At 43.5% G+C, this 27,067-nt stretch overlaps 1 protein-coding gene across 2 annotated transcripts; it reads right to left on the reverse strand.

Annotated features, from left to right (window-relative positions):
• Positions 1–8,828: 8,828 nt before the first annotated feature.
• On the reverse strand, positions 8,829–26,700 carry smarcc1a (SWI/SNF related, matrix associated, actin dependent regulator of chromatin, subfamily c, member 1a). Of its 2 annotated transcripts, none has more exons than XM_034611469.1 (28): positions 26,450–26,700; positions 24,304–24,423; positions 24,133–24,218; positions 23,618–23,699; positions 23,096–23,188; positions 22,907–22,976; positions 22,660–22,729; positions 22,110–22,185; positions 21,536–21,661; positions 20,346–20,464; positions 19,581–19,711; positions 18,963–19,022; positions 18,808–18,845; positions 17,753–17,874; positions 17,321–17,392; positions 17,102–17,215; positions 16,824–16,977; positions 16,310–16,417; positions 16,080–16,139; positions 15,510–15,768; positions 15,215–15,376; positions 13,932–13,987; positions 12,532–12,685; positions 12,173–12,351; positions 11,922–12,056; positions 10,404–10,725; positions 9,873–9,998; positions 8,829–9,444 (listed from the first exon to the last, which is right to left on the reverse strand). In XM_034611469.1, exons 1-28 carry the CDS (start codon positions 26,630–26,632, stop codon positions 9,353–9,355), a joined length of 3,369 nt encoding a protein of 1,122 aa, XP_034467360.1. In that variant the 5' UTR covers positions 26,633–26,700; the 3' UTR covers positions 8,829–9,352. The 2 variants fall into 2 exon arrangements, with proteins under 2 accessions (XP_034467360.1, XP_034467361.1); XM_034611470.1 differs by having other exon boundaries at positions 9,292–9,444; positions 20,346–20,440.
• Between the last annotated feature and the right edge of the window lie 367 nt (positions 26,701–27,067).

Here is a 27,067-nt window from a genome sequence, read left to right on the forward strand (position 1 = left end):
CATTGACCCTTTAATCAGATTTCACTGTAGTTCACTGTCCGAACAACTGGAGCCTCATCAAACTCGCACAGGAGAGTGAACCTGAGCGGTGAACGTCCGACCGGAGGTTGTTCCATGACCCACATTCTCTATAGGAGCAGACTGAACTGCACCAGGTCTCATTAGTTTGCTCTCGAACTCATAACGAGAGCAGAACGTGGCCTCGGAGGCGGATTCAGGAGAAACGCCGCTCGCTGCACATATGGAAACGAGAAGCTCCGTCCTGGTTTGTTGTTGAAGTTTCTTATTGTTGAGTTCAGGTCAAATCCTGTTTTAATACATTACTCATATGCTGTGATGATTCCTCTTCTTCAAACCGGCTGTGGAGCTTCAACTGTTCAGAGCTCATTGACAGAGAACAGCACGAGTTGGTTTCCTCCAAAGTTTCAGTGTTTTCACCTGAGTTGAAGCCTTTTTACAGCAGATATTTGGTCATGGAAGGAAAAACACAATATTAACTTTATAATATTAACTTTATTTTATATAAAAACACAAAATCTACTGATCTTAGCAACGACTGACGCTGCTTCCTTGTCAACTAAAAATCCAGGTGTATTGCTTGTGTTCAAAAAATCTAGCCATCAACAAATATATCAGGCTGTATGTCAATGGAAAATCAGCCATGACTCTCAGTTAAATGCATATTTTTGTCAGTAAAATATATCGATTACAACTCTGACATTTATACAGTCATTAAAATGTATACATTTTTATTGACGCTAATAATAACAAATATTGAATCCATTGTTTTCTTCCAGCATCTTCCAGTAAAACAGCAGAGCAACACAACCGAGGATCAGATAGTAAGCAAGGAGACAGGAGACAGAGGGGAGGAGGGAAGGAGGCAGGAGAGAAGGAGGCAGGAGAGGACAGGGACAAAGAGGACAGCAGAGCAGGAGCCATCTTTGTTTGGCTCCTTCACGCCACACTTCCCCGTGGTGTCGTGAACCGACGCCCTACTCTCACCTTCTGCATTTTTCATGACACAAACTCACACATGCTGACACACACACACACACTTATTGGCATATAGCATAAGCACATACATGCTCAAGTGTTGGAATCTGACTGCAACCTGTCAGACGGGGTTATATGCACATATGCACATATGCACACACACACACACATACACACACACACTGCAGTGAAATGTCAACTGTGAACACATGCATGACCAAACACAACCTGAAAATCACTGAGGTTTGCAATATCGACTAAAGGAAACAGTATTTCACAGTCAGCTCTGTGCAGGCGTACTATACTTTATATGTGTACTGTATATATACGACTGCATCAAATATTCTATGTACTCTGTAGAAAGAAGCAGCAGGAGCAGTTACAGACTTTCTACAAATGTATAATTTAGTTTGGGATTAGAAAACGCAGTAAGTGTCGATTCAAGTCTGAAGATTAACTCGATCTTAGTTAACTCACTTCAAACCTTTATGGATCCTTTGGGTTCGAAGGTAGAATCAGGTCTTTTGTCCCTTTTCAGCTTTTTTCCACGTCAAGTGTGACAGGAGACAAACTGGGACTCAAACTGTTTCCCGGCAACAAAAACTCTGATGATCTGGACGAGGCTCCTCCTCCTCTGGTTCTGTCAGACAAAACGTCGGGTGCCAGAGGCCATCAACAGTAACTGTGGAGCCATCGCTATAGCAACAGGCTCCTGCAACGAAAAGGTCGAGCACCTGCGGCGCGTTCGGCTGCGGCAGGATTTAGAAAACACACACAAACAGACACACACACACACACACACACACACGACAGGAAGCACGTAAATGGGAAATGTGCAGGTAAACAAACACAGACTTTATCAGCAGGAATTATACTTTAGTTTTGAATTTTCCAGTTGCTGTGTGAGGAGCTCAGCCAAAGGTGGCGTCCACACCCGATGAGTCACTGGGTAAATTACCTGCGTAAGAACATGACGTCCTGGTTCTTAATCCCAGTGAAGAAACTCTGATTCGAAATGTGTTTCTCATAACTCATCTGGTCCGACTTCAAACAAAACCTGTTGGACTCACTGGGAAAACATCAGAGATAAAGAACCAGCAGCGACTCAGCAGTTTGAATCCAGACTCCTGCAGCTCCTTTGTGCCAGATCGGAGTTTCTTGGGTTTTGGTTTGTAAACATGAACTCGTGCTCACGTCTCCGTGGGTCCGATGCCTCTATTTGATGTCTTCACATGAGAATTCAGGGGCTTCGCTTCCGAGGAGAGATCCTGAGGATACATCTAAAGACCTCTGCTGATAAATGTTCAGAAAAGTGGGTCTGGACATTTCAGAATCTGTCTTTCACACATGAAGGAGGTTTTTTCCGGGTCAGACTCGTTCACATTCAGGGGCGGCGTGAAACCCGGGTAGAGCAGCAGGAGGCCGGACCTGACGTATGAATTCCTCTTCATCACCAAAATCTCCTCGTCTTTCCAAGTTGACGTCTTCTACGTGTAACTGCTCCTCTTCTTCATCCTGAGATATTTGCATTCTTCTAGTTTCAAATCCGCTCCACGTTAGAAGAGTCATCAACAAACTCTCTCACTCGCTGTGAAAAGTTCCAGAAACTGTTCGGAGCAACTGACCCCTCAGACATTTGCGTTCCCACGTTCAGCCCCTGCAGAACATTTTCAGGAAAGTGTCGAGGGACCAAAGCGTGCGGCTCGTGAAGCTGAGGTGAACGTGAAGGGGGGGGGGACGAGTGAAGGTGAAATCTGGGTCCACGGTGTCAGATGAGGTAAAATGGGAAGAAGTGACTGAAGAAATCCAGAGAGAGTCACAGAGAACGGTGGAGATGTGAAGTGTAAAGCTCATCAGATGTGGCAGAATCAGTGCAGATGTGGGAGGCCGCAGGGAGCAGCCATGTTAATTATGAAACAATCTGGGGAAGGACACACACACACACACACACACACACACACACACACACACACACACACACACACACACACACACACACACACACACACACACGTGATATATCACCACGTCCTTGGTTGAAGAGCTGAGATATTTAAGTGGTTGAATCCCTGTAAAACTGAACTAAACCCACTGCGGCTCTGCTCCTCTGTTCATTTATTTACAGTGTGCAGCAGCAGGGGAGCTTCACGACGGAGGCGACCGAGGGAAACGAGCGGGCGACCGAAAACCCGGCGAGCAAACACAGCTCGTGTTGTTTACTTCCTGTTGTGTCAACACAAAGATGCAAAGTGTGGCTGTGACGACTCGAACGTGTTTTCTGAGCTAAACTGGAAAGTGGAAAGTGTTTCTGCTCCTCCGAGTGAGACGCTGGTGATTTTTCAGACGCCTCCGCGAGCCGCGGCCTCTCACTCGGCACTCAGATGAGATTAAACACCTGACTCACACGTTCTTACATAAAGCTGCTGATAGATGGAAGTGAAGCTCTCAAGGACACCGAGTATAGAACTGAGCATTAGAGGAAACGTCAGTTGGTACATTCACTGCTGCACCTGAGGATAATATCAAGATACTTTTACTGAAACCAGGTGATGTCATTTCATGCTAATTCATTCTTCTAATCGACAATTAATTAATCCAGGTAAATATTGTACTTTTTACCCAGAGGAAAACTAACTATTATTTTAGGTGTAAGAATAAGATTTTACTATCTTACACTGATGTATTTGTACTTTTACTTCAATAAAGGATCATAATAGTTCATTATATTTTTTCAGAAAATTAGAAAATCTGAAATCCCATCTGGCATAATGACAGCTTTAATCTTTCGATATAATAAATATCCTCCGACACGAAGAGGAAGAGATTTTATAACTGTCAACTTATCATCTGATAAATGTAAAGTGTGAATGTGCTCAGATGTGTTTAAAGTCTAATGAAGCTTCATGAGCTCGTTCTACCTCTCACGTGATGGAGGCTGAAGAAAAACTTATTTCTCATCATCTGAGCAAATCCTGAAAATACTGACGGCAGATTGTCTGTCGGCCTCGAGTGAATCGTCTGAATCTGAAACACAGAAACACCGAACTTCAGCAGTGACGTGGCAGATTGTGCAGAGACGGACGGTCCGTGACTCAAAGGTCAAAGTTTGAGACCAAGTGTCAAGTGAAAAGACTCTTGTGTAAAAGTCTCGACCTCTTCGTCCTCTCTCCCTGTCAAACACTTCCTCCTGCAGCAGCATCAGCAAAATGCTAAATGGTTCGTTTTCTGTTTTTCTACTGTGGAAACCGGGGCAGGAAACAGAAGCTGTCAGGCTCCAGGGTCCGAGTCAGAGTCAGAACTGGACGTTTGCCTGTTTGAATTCCTCGTTGTCTGTTAAATAATCAGACGCACGTTTCCCTCAACAGCTGCCGAGCTGCTCCTGAGCAACAAGAGAAGACATCAACATGTTTGTGTCTTTAGTCATGAACCTAAGTGTGTTTAAAATACCAAACTAACTGGTTGAGTTTCAGTTTAACCACGACCACGATGATTCACGGTTTAATGAACCAAACTAAAAAGTCAAAGCGCTCGTTAAATACATTTCTTTTTCTAGAATAGTTTCTCTTATTTGAGGTCGTTCTTGTCAAACTGTTGTTTTCAAGTTTTCGTGTTTCTGATCAGTTTGGTTTTCATTAGTTATTTGATGACATAAAAACAATGTGAAGCGTCACGATTGACAGCTGAGTCTGACTCGTGATTGGCCGAGCGTGTGTATCGACCTCACGACCACGGCTCCACCCCCTGGTCTCTACCTTCATTTCTGGAAAGTGGGAGGAAGTGGCACCGGCGGCAGCCATCTTTTTTTATTCTCAAATTTGCATTTTACTCACAACTTTCCATAAACTTTGTGAGGAGCTGAAACATCAAAAATAAATCCCACTGATCAGTTTCTGCCTCTGCACCATCATTGTTCCCACAGTGTTTGATAAAAAGCGCCCCCCCCCCGCACTGAGGGAGTAATCGGCCCTCATCCCTCTCAATAACAGCCTCATGGTCAATCTGCTGGACAGAGAAATCACCCCCCCCCGCCCTCTCTCGCCAGATTACAGCAGTGGCCGGCTGGGATTAGGTTTTAAACTGCGACTCGTGTGTTTCTTCTCATTTCCCTTCACACAGATGCTCCGGTCAGCGAGCGGCAGCAGAGAGCGGCAGCGGAAACAACCGGACCAAGAACATCTCCTGTGTCCGTCACGTGACTCACAGGCCGGGGGGGGGGGGAGGAAACCCTCATAGTGGGGGGGGGGCTTTTAGTGGTGTATAAATATAGAAAGTAATCCAATGACCTAAAGTGACGTTTGAAGTCTCGATCTAAAACCTCAACTGGTTTGGTTGTTTACCATGAAGCTCTGCTGGTTGTTCTCAGATCACAACTGAGACATTACAGACATTACTTGTTATAATCATATTATACGTGTATTTCCACAATGAGCAGATAAACCTGTCGTCTCTACAATACGTGTTATTTAAATTCTGTGGCAGCTTCACGTGCAGATGCTTTGTATCAACGTCCTTAATCCCAAAACAAAGAGACACACACAGATAATCCAGTTTCTCTGCAGTTTTTGAATAACAAAGAAAACGATGAACGGATTTAAAGGAACAACTTTCATCTGCATATTTTTAAAACCCTTTATCCATCTGTTTACACATGTATTTAAGTTCTTTGAGCTGTTTACATGTCAAATATAGTTTCTGGAACATGTTAATTTACTCAGGTACTTTTCTGTGAAACTATTTATGTCATAAACGGATTAAATCCCTCAATGGAACTTTTTGTCGTTTTTTTAATTTAAGGTTTTTGTATCATTGTTTTATCTGTGTGAGTGTTTATGCACTTTTTCTACTTGAGTCTTATAGTTTGATACTATACAACCTGGGAGCTGTCATGTTGTCCACTTTTATGTTTATATATATATATTCTTTAGTCTTTAGTGTAAAATGACAGACTTTTGTCCAACCTTTATTTAAAAGCATCTTTGCCATTGACTCATTGAGGTTCTTCATGTTGACGGCATTAGTGAAGTTAGAGAATTAAAAATGAAATATTAGAACCATAACAAATGTAAACCATATATCTTCTAAAACTGTTTTATACGTTAAAAAGGTACCATCTGTTTTCTTACATATATAAATTATTGCATGTAGTGAGGAATAAACAAAACTGCAAAGACGGCTGTGCATTTCCTATTCTGAGTAAAACCTGAGCTTGTGAGCAGAGGCTGAAGTGAATGTGTCCACACACGGAGACGTCCGGCTCATACAAAACACAGTTTATTCGACAGTGTCCAGGTCCAAGTACCAACAGACCCCATACAAAAAAAAGAAAAAAAAAAGAAAAAGCAAACAAATGCTACAAACTTCCAAAGAACAGAGAAAAACTTCCATCTACACAAAAACTTCTCCTTAAAAATACATTACCATTAACACAAGAAAGAATCGATTAAAGATCATATATGTAAAGGGGATTCCCGTCATATTTAAGTGATATTACATAACAAGCCGGGGCACGATGTCCAATGAGAAAGGAGGGGGCGCGGCGAACGAGGGCGAGAGTCAACGGCCGTACGAGGGATTTTTTAATTATTTCCCCCCCCCCGACGGAGCGGGAGAAGAGGGCAACAGTCAGTGATGCAGCAGTCATGTGGGCGGGAAACAGAAAGAGGTGGAAAGAAAAAAGGGACGAGAGGTAGAGAAGGGGCGCGCACAGAGGTAGCACATAGCGAGAGGAAGATTTCTAGAAAGAGGTAGCTAGCGGATGAACGACGAAGAGGTAGCAGAGATACTAACAGTGCTAGCGAGAGGAGGAGGAGGAGGAGGAGGAGGAAGAGGAGGGCGGGAGTGGTTTAAGATTTCACATTAAAACAAAGTCGTTCGCAGTTATTAACGTGGAACGTACGAGACGACCAACAAGTTATTTTTTTAAATCACACACGAAATGAGAGGGAGAATTTCAGATGCTAAACTTTTAATTCCGAAACAGTTTTACCTCTATTTGAAAACAGGATTTTTGAAATGGGACTTACATTCGTGGTAAATATATGAAGCTGATTTAAGTCACACGTTCAAGCAAACTTAACCAAATAAATAAAATGCGATGCGTGTTAAATATCCGTGCTGGGCGGAAAAGAGTCGATTTCTCCCTCCGCTGTAATTATATCCTGCAAACACGATCCTGGAGCTTTTGATTGAAACTCAGTCGATGGTCCTGAGCAGACAACACGATTTAAACGACTACAAGTTATTATAATCCACAGGAAAATGGAAAGTTGAACGTCTACAACAAAGAGTCGCTGATGGAGCCCGTGGTGAGACTGACCGATGAGTCCAGGGTCACGTGTTTATTCAGAAAATATGAACAAAAAGTACTTTTAAAATTCTCCGAAAAAGGAACATTTGACAACCTACAGTTCAACAACAGCTGCTGAAAAACACCGTGACACGTCTAAAAGTTTCAGATCAGCTGTTGACATGACATTAACATCTCACACATTTCAGCTGGGTAATAAAACGTTCAGTGGTTGTTCCCCCGGGTTCATTTTCCTTTTTTTTTTAATAACTGCAACATAACAGGTCACAGGACTAAACTGTGAAATCGTGATTTCTTCTCATTCGCCGCCCAAACAGGTCGATATGCAGGAGTGAGGATATTGCTAATTTTATTTTTTTTACCGTGGCTAGTGGCTAAAAAGCAAAGAAGTCAGTGCGAGGGGTTAGCGAGGTAGGCAGCACAAGGCGTTAAGAGATTTTGAGCAAGGGTGTGAGGAGGAGGGAGGTTGGGATGTGGGGGGGTGGGGGGGGGGTGGTTCAGTCGCTACAGTATCAGCACCTAAAAACATCTACGAGCCCACCGCGCCGAGGAAGAGTGTCGCTCGCGGTCGGATGTTTCAGTCGAGCCGCATCACAGCGTCTCCCTCTCTGTAAAGGCCGTGTGAAGGTCAGCAGGAGATTATATGTATGTGTCTGCATGTGTGTGTGTCTGTGTGTGTGGTTGTCCAGTGCTTTGTGGCAGGGTCTGGCCAAGTCGGTGTGTGTGTGGACGCAGCCTCCAGTGTGAGCCTCAGCCTAGCTTACGTTTCTGTGTGTGTGTTTGTGTGTACATGTGTGTTACAATGCTGAGGATGGTGGTGAGTTTAGACGCCGGTTCTCCCTCTGAGGTTTTAACAGACTCACGTCACTCAAATCTGAGAGTGTGGTGTTAATGCTTAAAGAAAAGTTTGACGGTATTTTATGTTTCATTCTTACCGATTCAGCTTAATTGTTATTTAATAACTGTTAGAAATACATCAATGTGCCACAATGTTGCACAAGAGCGTTGCTGTGTATATACGTTTTAGGAAAATGAAATTATTTGTGAGGGGTTTTAAAGATTTCACTCTACAGTTGGAACAAATTGGCTCGAGAGCCTCAGACAAGGTGGAGACGTACAGTACATTGTTGGCTTTGGGCTTTTCATGGGCTTTGTACAAATGACATGTAGGGTTTATTTTTGTGGGTAACCCCCCAGAAGAGTCTTCAACGTGCTTTAATATGTCGAATTTTGGGTTTTGTCCTGTTGATCTGCATCTTTTCTCCGATTTGAAACTTTTTTTTTGCCTGTAGACGATCATATTTCTGTGTCTCTTCATCTTACACGAGACACAAACTGCTCAGAGGAGTGAGTGAGTCGCCATCTCACACTCCTCTATCCTGAGCACAACACACACATCCACAGACACACACAAAGAACTACAGTGTATTGTTTAAAAAGAGGAGCGAGAGGTAGATACTCGACAAGACTAGAGTGAGGGCAGGCTGGGTCCTCTTCTGTGTGTGTGTGTTTTATTCATAATATTGTGTGAATGGTCTGTGTTTGTGTGTTACAGCTCAGAGCACGAACACACAAACCCCTGCTGTCTGGTCTCACTAGCTCCCCCTAGTGATTGGCTTAGAGACGAGAAGAGAGGGTGTGTGTGCGTGGTGAAGAGACAGGATGGGGTTACAGTGTCATTTCAAACAGGAAAACTTTGAGACACACTGAGGTCCTTATCTGTCCTGTACATATTCTCTCCAGCCTCCATCTGACCCAAGAGCAGAAAACAGTGTTTATTACTGGACAAGTCTTGTGCCCTGAGAGGAAGCCTGGATGTGTGTGTGTGTGTGTGTGTGTGTGTGTGTGTGTATAATTGGGTTACCCTTGCCACTGAACCCTGAGTGTGTGCATGTGTGTCCTGTGAAGACGTTAATGGAGTTTTTGAGATCTGAGGGGAATATATTGAATCGGTCGCGAAGGCCATCAAATACGGGGGACTGGGTTTCAGAGATAAAGTTAGTTTTGTGTGTGTGTGTGTGCTTTTGTTTGTGTGCGTGTGTTTAGTTCTTAGTTGTCAGCCACTCGTGCACTCGGGGGGGCTGGAGGACCCACAGGGACTGCAGGAACCGGTTCAGGTTGTGCAGGTGCTGGGCCAGGGTCTGGAGAGAGAAAGATTATGGTTTTAGAGAAAGATGCAGATTATGGGGAAAAGGTGCGTCCACGGTGTCTTGACTATGGTTCCCAACATGAGGGTTTGGAGTTTAGGCCCTTTCAAGGACCACCGGGTAAAACCTTCAGGTCAGGAGTTGGCTGCAGACTCAATAAAGTGTGAGGCCACGCTAATAAGCAGCCATGAACCAGACATTTAGCTGCGGCTGACATTCAGAGTAAATAGCAGCTGTCAGCGCCCGAGTCAAAGCAATACTTGAATTCCCAGAAACTTGGTCTTTGGTTGTTTGTGGTGTAAACACTGGATTCTGCTCTCGGTAAATTCAACGGTCAACACAACACCGAACATAGATCACTGTGATCATCCCATGTACACAGACATAATGCGACAGGGTGGCAGAAGGAGATTTGAACTCACACAAGCCGTTGGGAGCTCCAGCGTGGCGTGGGGGCATCATGGGAGCCATGCCGCCAGACGGGGGGCCTGCGGAGGGCGGCCCCGGCATCATACGTCCAGGTATCGGCTGGTTTGGTCCCATCGGTCCTGCAGTGGAGGAGGGAGAGAGAAAACTAATCAGACATGTGGAGATTTCGATGACAGGACGTTTTCAGTGAAATCATTTTAACGAGGGACCGGCAGGCAAAAGAGTGAAGAGTCATTTCAAACTACAAACACAAGTGGACAGATTTTTTAAACTACTACTATGCCTTAAAATCTACGGCTCTCTATGCTTCACTTGTAAATATGCCTGTTTGGAATGAACCATATGATCAGTCTGTGGTAATGATGGCTGTTGATTAGTTGAGGAAACGTTTTCCCACAAGTAGATTTTAAGTAATTGTGTACAGAGAAAACGTTCTAGAAAATAATCTGCATCTCTTTGCTTCATGCTTGTTCTCTCCCTCTCTGAGCACATTTATCACCACATGCTCTGGGTTCATCTCTCACCCGGCGGTCCTGGGTGGAGAGTGGCCATGGGGTGGTGACCCATTGGGGGGTAGCCAGGGTGCATGGCAGCACCGGGCGGTGGTCCTCCGTGGTGTGGAGGGGGTCCTCCGTGGTGTGGAGGGGGTCCTCCGGGGTGCATGCCTGGTTGAGGGGGCCCAGATCCGGGGGCCTGTCCCTGGGCCTGGGCAGCTGCAGCAGCGGCGGCGGCAGCAGCAGCAGCTTGTTGCTCCATCTGCTGCCTCGCCTTCATCTCGGCGTATTTGAGCTGCTCCATGTGGAACGCCTGGCGCTCGGTGAGCAGCTGCTGCCGCTGGAGCTCCAACTGCACAGAGAGACGGACGGGACGCAGAGAAACAGGAATAAAATACATTTGATAGAATATAAGCCAAGTGATGATCAAGTTGTGTTGGACATTGACCATTAACCCTTAATCGGTTTGGCTCTAATTTAGAGATTGAGCTCTTAAATCTTATATAAACCAAACTTTTCTGCATGTTAAGATCACACCAGGGACGAGTGACTAAAATCAAACAGATTAACTTAACCCTGCAATGTTAAAGTTTCTTTCAGAGCTCTATGGAGGTTTTCTTCAGGAGGCCTGTTTGTCTGCAGAGGAGAAATCATGCTCAGACTGTGTAAAACCATCTTTTGTTTCTTTGCTCCTCTGTGTGGATCTTTGTATTTTTTGTTGGGAGCTCAGTGTTTTACAGCCGATGGCAGCGGCAGAGGTTTGGTTTCTCTCCCGTCTTCAGAAAGCTTATGTAAACCAGGCTCCTTTTCATGCACTATTTACAGCTGTGAAACTGGGCTACACTCCCGATGCCTGCACCGCGAAAAACACAGTTTTACACTCTTGCTCGCGTCTCCAGGGATTGTTCATGGGCAGGACACACACACACACACGCACACAGAAACAAACACACAAACACACACACACAGCTGAGGGCTTTTCATTTGCTTTTTGCAGACAGGTAACAGTTTCACTTGAAAATGTTTTATTTGCAATTCAGTTCCTCAACAAAGAGCTGATTCAGGGTTTCCTTTCCAGTCTCTGGAGGATTTGGAAAATGACCAACATGAGCTAATGTTTACTTGCCACTTTCATTTGGTTTTGGACGTGGACACTTGTTTATACCAAACATAATTCTTTTCAAAAATATGTTCTTCAAATATGAATGCATTATTATGAGACGACTCAGAGTCATTTACAGGAGAATCCCCCAGTTTATCAATTTAGGGTAATTCACATTCTGATAATTATATGTAACCATGAGAGTTTGAAGTTGTAAACGTGTTTTGTTCAGTCTTGGCTGTATTTTAATTGACACTGGAGGGGGTGTGACTTCAAACTGCAGGATGAGCTTATGTTTACAGAGCACCTGCATTATTAATAGCCACAGCTGAGGGTGTGGAGGATTTAAGTGCATGTAATAATCCATAATGTGCCATCTTTCCCCAGTTGTGCTGGAGCAGAGTTCACATTTAATCTCGAGTTTAAACATCAGCTTTTGGACTTACCGCTTCTTTCTCTCGGTCCATGATGGTCTCAAGCTCCTCGAAGTGCCTCAGCTTAATCTCCAGCTTCTTCATCTGCGTCTCCACCAGCAGAGCAACCAGGGACTTGATCTTCCTCTCCTCCACCGCCGCCAAGTGCTGACAAGAGAGACAAACAGGAAGACAGCAGAATCAGTAAAATGACCAATGTCTTTCTGAAAAGTTTCTAAAATAACACCTGCAGTGAACTTGCATCAGCTCTCCTGCCGTCTCACCTTGGCCTTGGTGGCAGCAGATGCCAGAGCAGCTGCGGCCGCCGTGGCGATGTTTCCCTCTCCGATGTCGTGCTCCAGCTTCTTCCTCTTCTCCTCTCCCTCATCTTCAGCTGCCTTCTCCTCCTTCTCCTTCTCCTGCTCTGAGGGCGATGTCTCCATGGTCTCCTCCTTTTCTTTTTCTGAAAGTGAAAGAAACATAACTAACTGTTGAGTGCTTTCTGTATTTGAGTACAAATAGAAAAGTGTTGCACCATAGAGACATTTGATTGATCGAGAAAAGATTTGGCAGGTTACTCGATGGACATAAACGTTGTAGTTGCGAGTTTGGGAACTGTAAATGTTTGGGACATTATCTTTACCTGCTGGAGACGACTTGGCCTCTCCTCCTTCCTCTGCCTCCTCCTCGCGGTCCGACGTCTCTCCTCCCTCCTTCTTCACCTTGTCCGCAGCGTCCGTCTTGTCGCTCTTTTCTGCAGACTCACTGGGCTTCTCTGCCTCCTCCTTCGACTCCGCCTGAGCGGTTCAAACACAGGGAAATAACAATAAGCGGCACATACAAATGACACAAGACGCACAAACAAGACCCTGTGTTACAAGTCTTACTCAGATCAGACAACTGCACAACGGCAACAGGTGAATGTAGCTGTTGAGCTGAGGTGCTCAGGGCCTCGCAGCTAAGAGAATTAAGTGATGGTTCCTGTCCTGTCGTGACCCTACTTGTGTTTCGAGGACAATCACTGGGATTTGAACAGAGTGTCTGACACTGGTTAATGGATGTTAATGAGGAAACCATCAAGCACCGAGCTGCCCAGCAGAGCGGGGACAATGTGAACGTTTGCAAATGTCATTAAATTCCCCCGCTGGGCCTTTCCACACCGAGAGACAAGGACCAAATGCAGATGAGTGGAAACATTTATTTCAAACACAATGTGGGAGAGCGGACTAGTCTTTAAAAATACACAAGTGAATATATATTCTATATTTTTTGTTTTACCACATCAAACGTTTACACTAAACCAGATTAAGAACAAATGATTTGAAAGGTGCTGCAAAACTAACTATTACTCCTGGAAATTCGTCCTGCTATTGTTAGGGAGGAGGTTTGTCACCTTTTAGCCGTATTTAATTTAATGTGACATCTAAAAAGACAAAAACACCGTCTTCCTCTGGACCACAGAGCTTCACTGTTGGTCTCAAACTATTAAAAACACACTGGTGAGCCACACTGTGGAACTGGGTGCCATCTTTCTTTATAACCACGAACACATCATGCGGTAGTTTACTTTGACTCGACCCCGCAGTGGTTGTTCCTCTGCTGGAAATAAAACACCTAATGTGTATTAACCTGCCGCTGAAAACAGTCCCCCAACTAACAACAGTTTACTTCTGTTTGAGGACAGTTTGCTAAACATGGTTTTTTTTTTTTCGGGGCTTATTTTATGCACAATAAAAGTATTTATTCGTGAAGAACTTTTAAAAGACTTGTATCCTCAGTAGGAAGCATTGAGTTTGAGGCCGAGTGCCATAGACTGGGAAGGAAAGTGTTTTTGACTGATTAATGTGCTGGTGATTTCGGTCTCGACGTGGGATTTGTTGGCAAAGAGAATAATACAATTTACTGGCAGCCTTGTGTTTTTCATTTGCAGAGGGACCCATTAAAACATTCATTCCCAAATGAAAAGGAACGAACAGAATAACAAATAATAAAAAAAAACTGGCCTTTTGAGATTTGCAGGATTCATGGAAAACATGTTCTTACCTTATCAGCCTGTTGGGAGTCCGAGTCCGTGTCCATCTTTTCTGGCTCTGCGGTTTCTGCAGTCGACAGATTGACAAAGAATAAATTACAGAAAAACACATTCATCACAGATTGATTACTTAGTGACAGAAAGCTGTGCTGCAGCCTTAAGTTAATCGAGAATAAAGATTCTCCCCTATAAATTCTTTATTCTGCCAAAAAAACGAGGTGAGACTGAGATGTTACACAACAAGTACAACACACTGAGCACTAACGATGTATCTGTAACAGAATGAGACAACAGCCGTCAGACAATAAAACACATTTGTTGATTCTCTGAGTTGAACACAATCCAACAGTGATGGAAGGAAGCGCGTCCGGAGAGGAAATTGAGGTCAAAAGCATTTTAAGTGTACTGGCCCACAGGGAAGGGTGTGATGTGGACACACGTACACAACCAGGAGAATACACACGTGGGGCTGAGTGTTAAATCATGTCATGGGTGCACTTGAGTGTGTGTTAAAGGTTTGAATATTGACTGTGTGATGATGTTTGTGTTGGTCGAGTGCTTCGGGCCAAGCAAGGCGGTGACTGCATTAAGGTTATTGATTGAAATCAGGCCTTCAGAGGACACTACGTCCACTATAACAGATGACTGTGTCTTTGACGCCTTCCCCACACACACACACACACACACATTAACCAGAGGGAGAAATGTTTCAAGGAAGCACAAAGCAAAACAGAGAGGAAGAGATAAGCTCATGTTGGAGTGTGATGACCCAGTTTTCTGCTCCCCCCCCTCCTCCTGCTCTCCTGCCCCATCTGCCACTGTTGTTTTAATCCACTGGTTACCACGGCAACACACACGCACGCACACGCACGCACGCACGCACACACACACACACACACACACACACACACACACACACACACACACACACACACACACCTCACCCCCCTGCTGGACGTGCCGGTGACATGTGTATCGACTTGAAATGTCAAGACAGATCGATCACTGCAGCCTCATGTTCATGTGATCGTTTGAGGACAAAGTGAAGACACTATCCAGTCCTCCCTCGGCCTCAAAACACAAACACGCAACCACGCACAAGCAGGACAATGATCTGAACTCAAAGTTTCCTCTCTATGCAAAGGCCTGCTGGTGAAACTGCTAACCTATACTGCCCCCCAGTGGCTGCAATCGCCCCAACACAATAAGATCAAAATATATAAAATCCCACAACCACACTTCCTTGAAGAATCAAGCAGATCCCGTTTCTACTTCTCGGCCACATGTGACTCACCGGTCTTTTCCGGCTCCTCGGGGGCCGTGCCAGCGATGCCACTGCTCTCCAGGCCGAAGGCGGGGTCCACCTTTCCTGTGCTCCTCGCCGCCTCCTGCACCTTCTTCACATGAGCCTCCACCAGCTCAGCAGGCACCTCCTCACGCACACGGGAAAACTCCTCTGTAGACAGACCGATGCATTCATTTATGATTCAGATATTAATCCGACACACTTATGAGGGTTGGAAAGATTTTTTAGACATTTTTCCGTGTTACCAACTCCTCATATGCAGCTTCCTCCACTCAGTTCTCACCTAGAGCTGCCTTGGCCGCAGCAGATGCGACTCTGGGGTCGACCACAGAGGCCAGGAAGGCGACAGTGCTCATGACGGGGTTTCCAGACTGGCTGAAGGGTATGGGCTGGTAGGCCAGAGGGCCCAGAGTGGACTCCGTGCTCTCCAGGTAGGGATCCTCGATGGGCAGCCGCAGGAAGTGCAGGATACACTCGTCCTGGGTGCGGGAACCTATGTGCTCCGACACTTTGTTCCAGTCGTCTTTGAACATCTCCAGAGCCTGGGAGAGGGCGAGGAGAGAGAGGACCATTAAAATAAAGCAACAGAGGAGATGTAGAAATGTACAAACTAAAGGGTCATAAGATGGAATATGATGGGATGGAGGGAAAGAGGAGGAACAATATGTACTGTGGAAGAGACAGTATTTTAAAGAGTCAGAGGGCATAAGAGAAAATATGTCAGCTTTCATAGAGGGAGGAAAGATTCATAAAGACAGAAAGAAGGAATCAAGATGGAATACGTTAAACGAAGGAGGAACAAGTGTGGAAGAGAGAGGGCAACGACAGCTTCTTCTTCTTTTGAGGGACTCACCTCCAGCAGCAGGAGAGTCTCCTGCTCGGTCCAGTCCCTGGTGGAAGTGACGGCTTTAGCCTGCAGAGAAAGATACTAAAACATTTTTTACAGTGTTTACAAGATTATCAGTGGAATGGGGAAAATGTTCAACAAAATGTTTGCATACCATACACAGTGAAAAGATAATGTTTGAAGTTATTTTCAGGATATCTTAAATCAATAAATACATATTCAGGATATACAACAACCTTGGCGCTTTTCTTGTAGAGGTCGGTGCGAAGGCCAAAGTTCTGCAGGTCGATGGATTTCTCTTTGCCTTTGTCGATGAAGTTCGGCATCGGCTGTTGAGGAGGAATCTGGAGGAGAGAAGCACATTCATGTTTCTGTTCAGTGAGCTTAAGAGGCACATGTATGGATCTTCATTTTACATTGAGTTTTCAAAATATTGGTGTTATGAGTATTGTTGACCAGCTGTGATTTTCATTTTTGTTTTCATCTTAGCCCACATTCACTATGAAAACAGGAATTCCCCTCTTTCATTTAAATGATAATTACAACTATTATTATTTCAATACCTTATTACTCTTCTTTTCAGTTAAAAAATGACATTCAAACATTCATTCAAACTCTCAAATGTAAAAGAAATTTGATTTCCTAAATCTGAAGATGTCAAATTGAGCCGTTTAGCTATATTAAAATCTCTTCAAACACAGAACTGTTTACATAACTCAGTCAGTTTCATGTCATTCGAGTTGTCCTTACCGGTGGGGGTCTGTGGTTCAGGGGTATGAGGCCGGAGGGTGTGTCAGCCAGCACAGTGAAGTGGGGTGTGGGTGGGGGGCCCATGGGCAGAGGGCGACTATCTGAGTCGACCTGGTAATTGACCAAACCCCACTGCTCCAGGAACGCATGGACCCTGGACACAAAGAGCAGAGGCTGGTTTCATTTCCTTCTCTTTAGATAATTGATGCACCACAAATTTCTTTAATGATGACACATCTCATTTTGAGGACTACACACGCTCATAGGACTCATCTCACCTCATGATGGCGCACACATCTCCGGTCAGGTTCCTGCGGCAGGAGGTGGAGGTGAGATACTCCTGAGGGTTCAGCCGGTACGTGTCGATCATGAAGTTACGATAGGCCAGGTATCTGTTAGAGAGTCGAGAAGAACCACAAAAGAGATTAGCACGACAGGAAAGGTACCACTTTGAAAAATCATGACGCGTGTGTGTGTGTACATATGTATGAACTTACATCTCTGGAGTTTTGGACTTGTTCTTTCCGTTGAAGAACTCGGGGAGGGCTCTTCTCTCAATCTCATGGATGCTGAGAAGAAAGGACAGAAAAATAAAACAATTTACAAGTGGAAATCAGGTAGAAATGACATAAATTATCATCAGTGATTTTAAACCGTAAAAAAAGACTCTTAGTTATCTGAACATTTGGATTTGACACATTGATTACAAAAAGGTGCCAAATAATATAAATTCAAAGTGAAACACGAACACTCTTCAGCTCGTAATAAATAAAGCCTCCTTTTGACTTCCAATTCGTGTCCTTCTGGTCCACAGCCTCCATTATAGTGCAACACATTTGTGGCTTTCTCATTATTATAATCACAAGAAAAACAAAAATCTAAACCGTGCAGAGGTGTCCCAACATTTAAACTCATTCCTCAGCTCTTACCAGTTGTAGTCGAACCAGGCAGCGTAGCTGGGGATGATGATGTGATGAGTCTGTTCAGTCACGTTGTCCTCGCCAGCGTCGATCAGCCGGTTGATTTCAGCTTTGCCCTGGTCCTCGTCATCCTGCGATGTCAGACAGGCCAGCATGATTTAAAACTGCTTGTGTGTGAGCACGACTCAGACGGTAATGAAGATGAATATTTGTGATTTTTTAAAAAGGCCGTGGTTTCTGGGTGGTGGCGATGGAAATAAGCGTGCAGATAATTTGATTTATTTTCCAGGCCAACGTTCTCCTTATTATTTATTTTCTGAGGGAGTAAGATCAACCATATAATTGTTTTATTTTATCTTTTTGATGTTTTTTATGGAAATACAGTTCCCCTGATCCATTTCAAGGACTTGTTTTCCAGGATTATAAATAATTTCAGTCTATCACGTGTTTCAGATCAAATAGACTGTGGGAGAAAGTTCTGAAAACAAACAGACCGAGGTAGAACGATTAATCTGCTTAAAACAATAAACTACTTGATGATGAAGTTTATGAGCAATTATTCATTTTACTTGTTTAGATTACACAATATTTACTGGTTATGCCTTGTTTAGTGCAACATAATGGGTCATTTTACTTAAATATCTTTCTGTCAAAAGTCGTTGCTCCTATCTGATTGTATTCACAGCAGCGACAGTGAATATAACAAGTTCAATTTAAGATCTATGTCAAGTATGATCGATATGAAGGAATTCCCCAAAATGGAAGATATATCCCTCAAACTACAGAGTTCAGTTCCACTTTGGTCTTATTTGTAGTTTTATATCACTGTTAAAAAAACTACAACACAGGGACACATTATAAACTATGTATGCCGCCACAACATTTCTGTCATATAAACTAATTTCAAAGCACAAAGGAAGAAGTTTAACTTAATTACGATTTACCTCAACACATCAAAGTAGTACACGAATACAATAAACATTGGTAGCTGCCCTGAGCAAAGGTTAAAGTATGTAAGTACCATTTTCCAGTCACACAGACACCTACAGTGTCAGTCATCTTACCTTTCCACCAGACAGCACAGAGTCGTCCTCCATGTCATCTGGAAAAGATAAAAACACATTTTTTGTACGGATGTATCACAATTCTTATATTTAAACTTGTAAGACACAATGTTACACACACGCAACTAAGCACAGAACATGTCAGAGATACATACCCAGGTCGGCCACATTCCCTCCTTTCACCGGAGTGTTTTCGCTGTCTTTCTTTGAACTTGCTGCGTTTGGAGGAAAAAGGAGATAAATGTGCTGAAGGGTGAAAATTTAAAAAAAATCTAAGCGAGTCTAATTCAGTTGTGGGTATGAAGGCATTAAGCAGCACTCTGGTTTGCTGAGGACACGGAAATAGATTTGAGCGAGAACGGGTGTGTGTGTGTGTGTCTGTTGGAATGAAGAAGGAGGAGGATTTTTGTGAAAGTGGGACATCGCAGAGGGGACCTGGTCTAAAAACAGCAGTTTTACAGAGGATTGTGTATTTGGTTTTTTAAAGAGGAGGAGAGTTTCAGATCGAGCCTCATTCATCTATGGTTGTTAAAAATGAAAATCCTCAGGCTGTTTTCCTACATTTGTGACTGGAACACTGTGTCGGAGTCCGAGGATTCTTCTAATCACGCTTATTCCCAAGTACACAATAATAACACAACAGAAAAACCACACAAGGAAACCCACCACAGTGAAAAACACAAATTAATGAATTGGGTGATAAAACAAAGAAGAAAAATTTAGATGTATGATGTACAACTGAACGTTTCAGCTCATTCCTAAAATACACGAACCGTTTTTGGAAACGCTGCCCTCCTCCAAGCTGGCACCAGCCGACGAGTCGTCTAGGTCCTTGGTCATGTCCTCCTCCGTGTCCTCCTCTTCGCCTCTGTGGCCTCGTCGCTTCCAGTGAGGCCCGGGATTCCTGACACCAGAGAGTGAACCAAGTTAGGACTTAGCAATTCAGTGCGTATTGTGCTTCAGAAATCCTCCTTCAGACACAGTCTTCTTCAGGGCTGCAGACCATGAAATCTTCACTGCATGTGACTCAGAGTCGAAGCTTTGACTTGACCTCCCTCACTCTGCCATTGTCTTTAGTTTGAAGTGCAAAGTCATCTTTTGTAACATCAAACAGGACAAGATTGGTGGTATTATATCATTTTTCCATTATTCAGGATGCCTGGAGTTTGTGTTTGGCCGATACGAGTTATTGATCCACTACTGGTGCCTTTAAAAAGAATAACTTGTATAACGTATTGTAACAGCTGTATGTTACTAACTTTGTATGGGAGTGAGGATTGCTGTCAGCTCTGTATGACCTAGCATTGGGTTAAACTCTTTGAAGAACACAAAACTGAAGTCTTGCATCCAGTGCACATAGTTGTTTGACTTGTGGGACTTTCCAGCTTGAAATATGCCAAATACCTGTCGTGTAAACTCTAGCTAATGCTACACAACATGAAAACACTTTTAAATGTTAGTTTATAAATTTCCAAGCTCAATGTTTTGTTCAGTCTCCTTCATTTAATAAAAGTAATATTAAAACTTGGGCTTCTTACCCCTTCTTTCCTCCCTTCTTGCGAGACTCAACGGGAGTACTGGGCGGCGAGGGCGAGCGCCTCCTCTTCTTGCCGGCGGAGTTGGCTTTGCGCTCCTTTCGATCGGGTGTACGGGAAGACTGATCAGACAAACCCCGTGCAGCGCAGGGAGCGAGGGATGGAGGATGAGAGAAAGAGTGGCAGAATGAGAGGATGGAACGGTTGCACACACAAGGAGGGGGAAGCGTTGGGAGATCGACGGCGGGGAGGGGGGATGCTGTGGTGGTGGTGATGATCAGGGTTCCTGTATCCTGTTCTTTTAAAGAAGCTTCTCTTTCACACAAACCTTCAGTTCAAGTTTTGTGGTGAAATATTTATTTGCCATAAATTGTCTGAAGCAGCCAAACTTTTCTAAAGTTTGTTTTAATAATAGTTGGTGAAGTTGTTCGCCAACTTTTTAGGACACAGAAAGTAATGCATCACCTTTCAATTAAACATGTGTCTTATTATTTGCAGCCTTTTTCACTTAATGACAAAAATAACGTAATTTTTTTAATGAAACTCATGTCTTCACACTAAAAGAATTCTTCGAAATTATGTGAACATTTTTACCAGCAGATTGTCTTGATTTTAAAATCGTGGACAATGTTCAAAATGATGTTCCAAACATGGACAGAAACCCTGAAACACATTGGAAGGAGACCAATAGCGAGGAAAGCTTTGGAAAGGATGAGCAACAAACAGACAGAGGCACAACAGAGACGAAGGAGGATGCACAGTCCACGGCCGCATCCAACAAAACACAAGCTCGCAGCAAAAACACTTGTCAGTTGAAAAATTTCCATCACCAACTTTTTCACATAGTCCAGAATCCATGAGTTGAGTTTGACTGGTTTTACTTTGATATAATTTCTGCTCAACAAAACTTTGAATCTGTAATCTTCCATTTTGCAGTGTCAATTTCTACTGGTGGACTAGTGCTAGTGGAAATTTTTCTGGGGAAGAAATTTTCTCAATAAAACAAACAAGTAAAGCTGTGGGTCTCACACACACACACACACACACACACACACACACACACACACACACACACACACACACACACACACACACACACACACACACACACACACACACACACACACACACACACACACACACACACACACACACACACACACACACACACAATCAATCAATCAAGTATCTACCTCCTCCTCTTTGGGGAAGATCCTCTGGCGGAAGCTGACTGGCTTCTTGTTCTCGTCGACCTCGTAGTCTTCTTCGTTCATCCACTCGTTGAAGGCGTCGGTCTCTAAAACCCACTTGGCGTGAACCTGATGGGAGAAGGAAGCACACAGAGGTTGAGGCAAGTTGTTTATTTATCATTAATATGACAGTAATCTAACCATCCCTTTAAACTGCTGCCCGGATCTCTTCATCATTAGAATTCACTTGATAAAATGTAATTTAAACATCTGTTAAGTGAAGCTGGGAGTGATGTCTGCTTGTTTAACAACCACGTGTAGAGTTCCTCAAAGAAATAGAGTTTAAGTATTAAACCACTCAGATCCTGACACAACCTTCTGGTGTTTTGTTTTTTATTTGACTGCATTAATAAATACCCACTCTCGACAAATGTTCCATTTGCATTAGTGGAGGTGGACGACAACAATATGAATAAAGGACCTGATATGACACTGGCTGCTAACTTATTCCTCTTCGATACCAAATACCATTTCAAAACTGTCTAGTTCAGTTCTGCCTGTTCTGCTCAATCCTCACCTTCCAGGGTCGGTCAGTGCTCGGAGGATCCTCCACGTCACCGTCCACCTCGCCGGCTGATACCCAGGTATCATAGCTAAAAGGAAAAATTACAGTACATAAGGAGCATGTCACGTAACCATATTGTTCTCACCTGAGAGAAGTTTGATTACCGGGGTGATTAGTTCAGCCTAACTTTTAAATACTTTTTTGATGAATATTAAAAATCAGGGATTCAGTAGAATATATTTCACATATTCTACAAATGATAAAAAAAACCACCAGGGACATTAAAATCAACATATTTGATCTATTCCAAGACTCGTAAAAAACTAATTTCTTCTGACAAAACGTTTTCTAATAACCAAAAAAAAAAACTTGAGTTTAGTTGTCGTAGACCACTTTTGGGAAAAGAATAAAATGAACCATCTACTCAAGCATCCAAATCCAACTTTTTACTGTCTGATGATGTTATGACAGTCATAGGAAAAAAACAATAAGAGTATGTTTAATGGTGGCTCATCAAAACTCGTGAACCAAAGTCTATGGTTGTTCGAGGTCACATTCTTACCTGTCTGGGTAGAGACCCCAGTGCACCAGCACCTGCTTGTCTTTCCTCATGACAGGTCGAAGCCACTCCTCTGCAACACACACAAACCAGTGTTGACATATACACACACACAGACACACACACACTCACCAACCAAGTGTTTCATACACAAAACACAGTTTGTTGTCTACGATTAATAAAACGCTGGTAACAGATATTACATTTTTGTAAATATTGTACTAAAAAAAGGTTAAAGACAATTCTCTACCTTCGTCTTGTTGGGATGCTGAGGGATAAATGTGGTGGGTGGCCTTCGACTTGTCATCAGTAATCGAGCCCTGAGGTCGAAAGAAGGTACAAAATAATCAACAAATTAAAAGAAAGATACAACAGAGCTTTACATTAGAAACATTTACTTAACTGAGAAATGTGTTTTATGTATAAGGTCGGAGCTCACCTGGTGCCTCTTGATGATGTCTTTGAGCTTACTGGCCTGTTTCTGCTCGATGTCCGGCGACAGGAAGACAGTGGGTCGAGTCAGGCAGTTATTCTAGAAGTACAGACGCATTAAGTTAGAATCAGAAACAATATTTGTATCCAAAATTCATGCAGGGGACAACCAGCGCTCATCTTTCAATCCGTTTCACCAGTTTGGTTAAAGCTGCTTAGAGGTAACAAAAACACTAAACTGTGGCTATAAAGATACTGAAGCCAAAACAGAGGCTGAAACCGCAAAACAAACATTAATCTACTAATAAGAAACATCTAAACTGCATGTATCACGTGACTAATCGACACCCGCTAGTTTTAAAATATATATAAAATGAAGCGTATGTGAAAAGAAACAAATAGTTTTTAACATTTTACCCTCAAGACAAGAAGATTATCCAGAGACTTCAGCAGAGACTCTATTCAGGTTTATGTTGTTCACCCAGTTTGAAAACACTTGAAGCTTGTGTGTGGAGTCAGTGGATCATACCTGAACCAAGTTCTTCTCAACATTCAAGAACATTTCCACGTTCCTGTCCATCCGGGAGGGATTCTGCAGATCAAATCGACGCCTGGGAACAGTGGACAGAATCGTTTAAAGCAACAACATGACGCGGTACTCAAATCAAACATTTTAGTAATTGTTAACCCTTAAAATCTTGTTTCCTTGAGCAATACCGGCTATAAGCTGTTCCAACGTTAAAATCAGGGTGATCAAAAATACCTAGTCCTGTTTTGCCTTATTACTACAAGAATTAGGGAGTGATGCAAACAGGAACTTTAAAAATAACATTTTACATCCTCAGCGATCACTATCCAAAAATACAATTATTTGTTGAAATTCAAGAATATACGTAATTTAAGGAAACAAATTATTTAAAGATTTGTCCGAGTGAAACTGTGAATGAAGAAAAGGGGCCATGTAGATTAAACATCATGACTGTGAGAGGATGAAACTATGGATCAGCAGTTGTGTCTGTGGAGGTAAACTACCAGTGGACTCACCAGCCCTGCTCACTCTTGAACTTGTAGACAGACCCCAAGATGTGACAGAGGGAACCTCCTGCCTTGAAATCCTGGAAACATTTTGCCTGAAAATAGGAGTGTGTGTAAATGTTATCATGCACAAACACCACACAATGGAGATGCATGAGTGTGTGTGTGTGCTGTGCTCACAGGTAGCTTGGTAAGAGCAGGATTGTTGACTCTGCGTCCAAACGCGTCCTCCTGGAACTGCAGCAGCTGGACGACCAGGCCCGCCAGGGATTTACTGGAGGGGGAGTCGTTCTGGACATACTGGGACCAGACCGAAATAAAAACATTCATCAACTCACCCACACTCGTAGAAATGGTAACAAGGACATTTGCAGCTACACAATTTGTCTCAAACAAGGCGGTACCACAATTACAATATCAACAAAAATGGGAGGGGAAATACTATTTGCGAAGAACAGCAGAAATTACAGCAAATATGAAAAATAACCAAGATATTTGTTTTATTATCACGTGTCAAAGAAATGTGACATAACTGTGTGAATATTAGATGACAGGCTACTATGTAATGTTGCTGCCTGTAGATGTGCATTGAATTTGAAGTGGCCTCTAGAGTGTTTGTTTTCATTTGCATCGAGGAGAAGTCACAAGATCATGGTCACCAACACCTAAGCACACCTGAAGCTGTGGGGGAGTAGTGGGTGTTGCTCAAGGACACTGCGGCAGGGTGGATTCTTGCAGACAGAACTGCTTACATTTGTAAAATCTCATGCAAACATAAACCCTCCAGTGAATCACTCCGGCTTTAGCAAACAGCAAGTGTGGCACAGAATAGGACAAATATCTAGGAGAACCACTTCTCACATCTGACTCATCTGTTCAGGGCTCAAAACAAGTTACTCCCAGAAAACATTCAAAAACTTATTATATCTGAACAACCAGGAGAAGTTTTTGCACATCAATCTGTGGAGTGAGGTTAAGAAACGGTTCCACACATGACCCAGTTTAGAATAAAGTACAAAGATATGTTGTTCACAAGATGCAGGGATGAAGAGACAATCACTAGGTGTTGCAGCGGTTCTGTTTCTTTATTTGGTCACTTAATATTTATTCTTCCTTAGTTTACCTTCCTCTCTTTTTGCTATAAATAACAATACCAATTTGTTCATATTTATATTCTGGGCATGTAGGTGTACGAGTTTGTATACAAGTATAAATATATTGCCTTGTTTTACATATATTTGTGTACATTATATACAATATAGTGCACAGGTAAACAACATATTCATAGATATATATAAGAAGCTGGTTAAGTATAAGATATTTATTAATTTAAACGTTTTTACTTCTTCTCACTGTATCTCATTCATCGCTGCTTGTAAATAACACTTTTTCTGTTTGTATAATTTCTCCCTCTCTTTATTTACATGTCCAAAAATAAATAAAAACAAATGAATGAATCAGTAGAACCAGAAGCTGCTGGACACAAACAACCCGGAGCCCAGCGACTCCTCCAGGACGAACCTGGCGTGTTGATGTGCACCCATGTGTGTGTTTACTGTGCAGCTTCATCTCCTGCATCCAACAACAACACGTGGAACTGTATCTAACTCCACCGCCTCTTGTTCTCTACAGTTTGAAGTGAGAGCGCACGGAGTGACACCCGGAGACAGGAGGGACACCCGGAGACAGGAGGGACCCACTCTTTGTTTGGCTAACTCTGCAGCAGCAGGGACACACACAGGGGTTTGTTGTTAAGGTGAATAAACCCTCCCCGCTTCCTCTTCGGCCCCAAAACAAACTCATCTTAACGTTTTCTGGTGATTTGCTCGTGGCTATTGGACATTTTGAGCGGGAATAGGAGGCAGGTTGTGTGGGTCTTATCAAGCTAACATGTCCACTGACTGCATGCTGTCCCGTGACTAGCATCGGGTTAGCTTCCCGGGGCCTTTATCTGCACCAGTGAGGGACTTTAAATGCAAAATGACGTGAACAGAGAAATACTGTGAATGTAAATAAAAGCACGTGCAGCCGCAGCGTCGATCCACGCATCGATTGAAGCCGTTTCCCCTCCGAGCTTGTTGTTAGCTGCAGGGTGGACGGTTAGCTAGCTAGCAGCACGCTAGCTCAGTGGTAAACAGCTCGGGGGAGGCAATTAGCAGCTCGTGCACGCCGCGGTGAGTTTTAAATGTTTTAAACTTAACACGTGTTCGAGTGGAACACGAGTAAAAGTCCGCGGGGACGGCCGCACGCTTCGCGGCGGTTAGCTCCGTGCAGCTAGCCTCCATTGTGCCGCGGGCCTGCGGAGGGATCGATGGAGCTAGCTCACCTTCTTGTAGTGTTTCCCGATCCACTGGCGCACCGTCTCCATCTGCGAGATCGTCTCCGAGCTCTCCCAGAACTTCGTGGACGGGCCGCCGTCCTTCTTGCGTCCCAGCGCCGCCCCGCCGCCGCCGACCGGGCCGGTGGCCGGTCCGCCGGAGCCCGTCCCGCCTGCCGTTGCCGTCGCCATTGTGTGTTTAGTCCGCTTGTCGTTGTCTTTCTCCTCCGCGGCGCCGCTCGCACTAACTCCTCACAACCGCACTGCGCAGCTTCCGGAGTGAGGGGGATTGTGGGAAATGTAGTGTTCGTCACAGGGGAGAGGACAAAAGGAAACCGAGTCTTCATGTGATAGTTATAAACATGTGATAGTTATAAACATGTGATAGTTAGAAACATGTGATAATTATAAACATGTGATAATTATAAACATGTGCTAGTTATAAACATGTGATAGTTAGAAACATGTGATAGTTAGAAATGTGAAAACATCTGTAGCATGAAGACTTTGTATTGATTTATTCTTCAATATAGTTTTTATTCTAAGTCATTTATTTATTTTCTTATTAGCAGCCTTTTTGTAGTTTAAGTTTCTCATTCATTCATTTCCATTAAACATCAGTGTATT

The sequence above is a fragment of the Hippoglossus hippoglossus genome, chromosome 16 (genome assembly GCF_009819705.1).
Source record: "Hippoglossus hippoglossus isolate fHipHip1 chromosome 16, fHipHip1.pri, whole genome shotgun sequence".
NCBI lineage: Eukaryota > Metazoa > Chordata > Actinopteri > Pleuronectiformes > Pleuronectidae > Hippoglossus > Hippoglossus hippoglossus.